General features: G+C 49.8%; 1 protein-coding gene across 1 annotated transcript; it reads right to left on the bottom strand.

Annotated features, from left to right (window-relative positions):
• Positions 1–378: 378 nt before the first annotated feature.
• On the bottom strand, positions 379–3,132 carry LSM4 (LSM4 homolog, U6 small nuclear RNA associated (S. cerevisiae); the record flags this gene model as incomplete). The annotated part of the gene is made up of 2 exons (XM_009583199.1): positions 379–467; positions 2,949–3,132. Coding segments are annotated over 2 exons (273 nt in total), but the record flags the coding sequence as incomplete, so codon positions are not given.
• Between the last annotated feature and the right edge of the window lie 1,042 nt (positions 3,133–4,174).

The following is a 4,174-nucleotide window of genomic DNA, read 5'->3' as shown; positions in this document are numbered from 1 at the left end:
AAGTATAAAAAAAAAAAATCCAAACAATCCAGAAAGTGTTTGCCTTCGTTCTTATACCACTGTACATGGTTAATCTTTTAAATTAAACCTGGTGACCCTGAAAAATTAAATAGTGCTTTCACTCTCAGGAGAAGGCAGAAATTAGGTCCTTAATCATGAATGATTTTTTAAATATTTCCAATGACTTGCTGACTACAAGGAGTGAACAACTCCACTTTACCAGATTAAATTGCGAGGGGCTTCCAATCTACGTGGTTCGGGCACTGATCAACTGACGGAAGAGTAGAAAGGTAACGCTTTTGAACACATGGCAATCCTGAGGTGATAAAAACCAAATGGCATCGCAGCACTGTCCCCAGCCAGGGTGCAGACAGCCTCTCATTGCTTTGCTGATTGTCTGCCTGGCTTTTTTTCCTGCTGGCCTCTTCCACTGCCTGGTATTCCTCGGCCACGGCCACCAAACACACCTACGAGGCAGAAGGAAAGAGCACGGGTATAACAGCATCAGTGTACACCAGCAACGTCTCCCAACCACTCAGAGCTTTACAGTTATTTATGTTTTACCCAAACACACGCCTATTTTCTAGTCTTTGCAGTGACGGGACTTTTAGATTTCTCCTTGCCAGTTCCAGACCCCGTATTTATGAGGTGCATAAACTTATCCTCCCTCGCCATTTGGTGTTAACGTGCCCTCTAGCTAGCTGTGCTATCATCGTGAATTGAAGTTAACTACTTCTGAAAAATGGAACCAAGGAAGAGGTACCACATTTTAAATCCAGTGGGATGAGCAGGTTATACTGTGTCCCCTGAAAGCTGTAAGGGCAAACCAAAAGCAGTGAAGAGGGTGACTCGTTTTGAAGACTGCTCAGCCACAAAACAGAAAAAACACATCCCTCCGTCACCGCCTCGCTGCTGGGCAGAGCAATCCACCTCTCCAGAGAGGGCACTGGGCACCGCACGCTGCCAGAAGGCAGCAGGAACCAGGAGGCTGCGATGAGATCCTCGTACCCGAGAGCTGTGACCGTCTCTGTCGTGGGAGCTGCTGAGCCCACCCTCGTCCTTCCCTCGCTGCTCAGATTCACCCCAAACAAACAGAAAGCAATTCCAGGCAGTGATTTTTATCTTGGCGTGCAAGTGATAAAGGGACTGTGGATCTACCCTGCCAGCCGCCTGCGCACACAAGGCAGAACCCCACACAAGGCCCAGTCTGGGCACCAGGCAGAAGAGCTTCTCTAGAGCCCTCTGCTCTGGTTGTTTCGCCAAGGAGACGTGCCTGAACCAGAGGCAAAAGAAAATTGCTCCTAACCCTGCAGTCCTTGGGATGCTCGCAGGGCTCTGGCTGCTCCCAGCGAAGCGGAGCAAAGACTGCCGTACTTCTGAATTTGGCAAGCCGAGAAGTAAAAGACGAAGGATTACCAGTGTCAGAAACAATAATCCTTTCAACTGCGTGCACAATTACAGCTTTACTTCTGCCTGCTGGCCTCTCAACAAAATTGTCCTGCCTTTTTTTTTTTTCTTCTCTCTCCTCCCTTCATGTCTCAGTAATGAGAGCCAAACCTTTTAGCTAATTAGCAAATGCCGAAGCTTCCCTTTAAAATATTCCATCAGCGAATTTAAGCTGCACATCAAAACAGCAGGGAACTCCACCTCAAACAGAGTTCAGCTCTGCTCTGCTCTCCACAAGGTGGATATTTCCACAGTAGAGAAAATATTTCAGCTAAAATGTTTGTCCAAATAACCATATCCAAAAAAGCTGTTATGCCAAGTGCTTTGGACACTGAAAAGGGAAGGAGGAAAAATAAAGGCGCCTTCAGATTTGTAAAGGTCACTTTCGCATGCTCGGAGCTTGCAGGCGGTAGCACGGGCAGCAGAAATCGCAGGGGATTTTCCTCCAGAAGTCCCGGGGAGTCGGAGATGCTGCACGTCGTGCATCCCGGTGTGGCGTGATGGCCCCGGGTAGATCCCAGCCATCCTACCAGGATTCCTTGCATAGTCAAAAAGCAGGCAGCTCGTTAAGGGTGCTCCACAGAGAGACTTCGCCCGTTGGTGTCTCAGTCCCCAGGACTCCTTTTAAAACCTAAGATTCCCCGGGCCAAATCCAATTTTCTCGTAGCAAGTGAGCGCACTCAGGATTTTAAGCTCCTACTGCAGGCTGAGCCTGTACTGAGAGCAACCCTGGGGCCGAGCGAGGTGACCACAAAGCGAATCGCAAATACGTGGCAGGAGGGGTGAGCAGGAAAGGAGAGAAATGGCTCTCGGGCTTCCAGCAGGACAGCTTGGGGAGAAAAGAGCAAATTAATCCCCAAGCTGAAGTGCTCCGAGGTCACCTAACCACGCGAAGTGGGACAGGGAAGGAAGAGTTGTTTTGGTGACCTATTTCTTCCTAAGTGGCAACATCCCCTTTTATCAGAAACATGAATTATTCATGTCCAGCAGGAGGAACACAAACCCTCAGATATTTTTAAAAGAATAAATAAATGAACAAGTCAGGAGATCAAAAGCCCCATTATAATGGGAGAAAAGATGATGTTTTTCTATCACTGCCATGGTCAGAGCCCAGTCTATTTTCAAACAGAGTAGCCATTTGTTTCCCTCCCTGACTTGCTAAGCTAACAGACACCAGTTTTGTAGGGCCACGCTCCTGAACTAGCCAGGAGGGGTAGAAACAGTCAAGTTCAGACTCTCTTAAGCTCCTGCCCAACCCCAGTAATGAGGGAGGCACATCCCTGGCACGAATCCTTTCTATTCTTTGGCAGAGGCTGCCTTACAAGCGAGGCAACACGCTCGCTCGGCTAGATCTTGCACAGGAGCGGCTCCAGCTTCTCCCAGACATGCACTGCCGGGTTTAAAGCTGAGCAGCAAGAGCCGTTCCTTGCACAAGAGGTGAAATTTAAAGGCAGGGATCCCGCTCACCCCTATCCGAGCTGAAAAACAAACAGGATCATTACCTCGTCCAGCACCTCCAACACCACGGCCCTTCTGCTGCTTCTGCTGTTGCATCCCACCACGGCCTCTGCCCTTGGACACCACCTCTTCTTTCACCATGTCAATTATTTCATCAGGGATACGCAGGTATTTAATCGTGCTGCCACGAATGTAGCACTCTGGCATTCTCCAGAACTTGTCTCCATCCTATTGGGGAACAACGCGTTAGGCTACGAAGAAAACCTGGTGCTTTTGGATCACTTTTGGGGCATTTGAATATTTCCATCACTTCCGGAGATTGTGACAGCTCCGCCAATCTTTTCTGAAAGCATTATCTGTAACTAGCTGCAAAAAAGGGTGGGTTTTTTTCCTCCAAAACACTTAGCCCTACAACGTGGGGGGTGGGAGGGCACTCAGCCACGAACAACTGTAGTTTCAGTTTTGTTCCACAACTGCCTCTAACCCTCGCAGAAAATGAAGGAAGAAGAGGCTGAGGAAACAAGCACCTTCCCTTCTCGTATAAGAAGGGAATTGAAAGCGGGACTAGAGAGGCAAGAGTGGTTAAGTTACACACAATGGCTACGAATAACCAACTCTGGGAAGAAAAACGCAGCTGCAGAAAGGCGTCTGCATGGCCGGGTTGCTTCCCCAGCAGCCTCAGCTGGGAGTCACCTCACTCCTTCCCTCCTCCGGGGTGTGGATGGAGCAGTGAGGCAGGTCCGGAGCCAGCTGGCTGCAGGGTGTGTGCCACCAGAGCACGGTTAACTGCAGCTGTGGAAAATAAGGAGCTTACAGATTATACATATATAAAAAAAGAAAGACTTCAGGTGGCCAGTGACGGAGCAGCTGTCTCTATAGTTTGTTCATTAGTTGTTTAATGCAGTTTTAGGGCTTTCCTAGGACGCAACCTATCAGGGCTTCACCTCCCGCGTATTGAGGGCGGCTGTGGGAATAGGAATCGAGTGTCGAAGCTGAACAACAACTCGGCTGCCCATGATGTAACTGGGAGGAGGGACGGGGACCCGCCTCGCCCCGCTCCACCACCGCAGCCCCAGCTCGGCAGCAGCTCCGTCAGTGTTTGGCTGCAGATGGAATCGCTCGAGCCCAGCGATTCTCAAGCGGCAGAGAGTGGACGAGACGTCTGTAACATCCCAGAAGAGTGGGTTAAACAAGAACGCCTCGTTCCTCCTCTCCTGGGATAAAATACGTGGTTGGCCCCCCCCCCCCCCCAGCAGCTACTTGGGGCCAT

This window comes from Fulmarus glacialis, unplaced genomic scaffold, assembly GCF_000690835.1.
Source record: "Fulmarus glacialis isolate BGI_N327 unplaced genomic scaffold, ASM69083v1 scaffold11338, whole genome shotgun sequence".
Taxonomy (NCBI): Eukaryota; Metazoa; Chordata; class Aves; order Procellariiformes; family Procellariidae; genus Fulmarus; species Fulmarus glacialis.
This window is presented reverse-complemented; position numbering and strand designations above follow the sequence as displayed.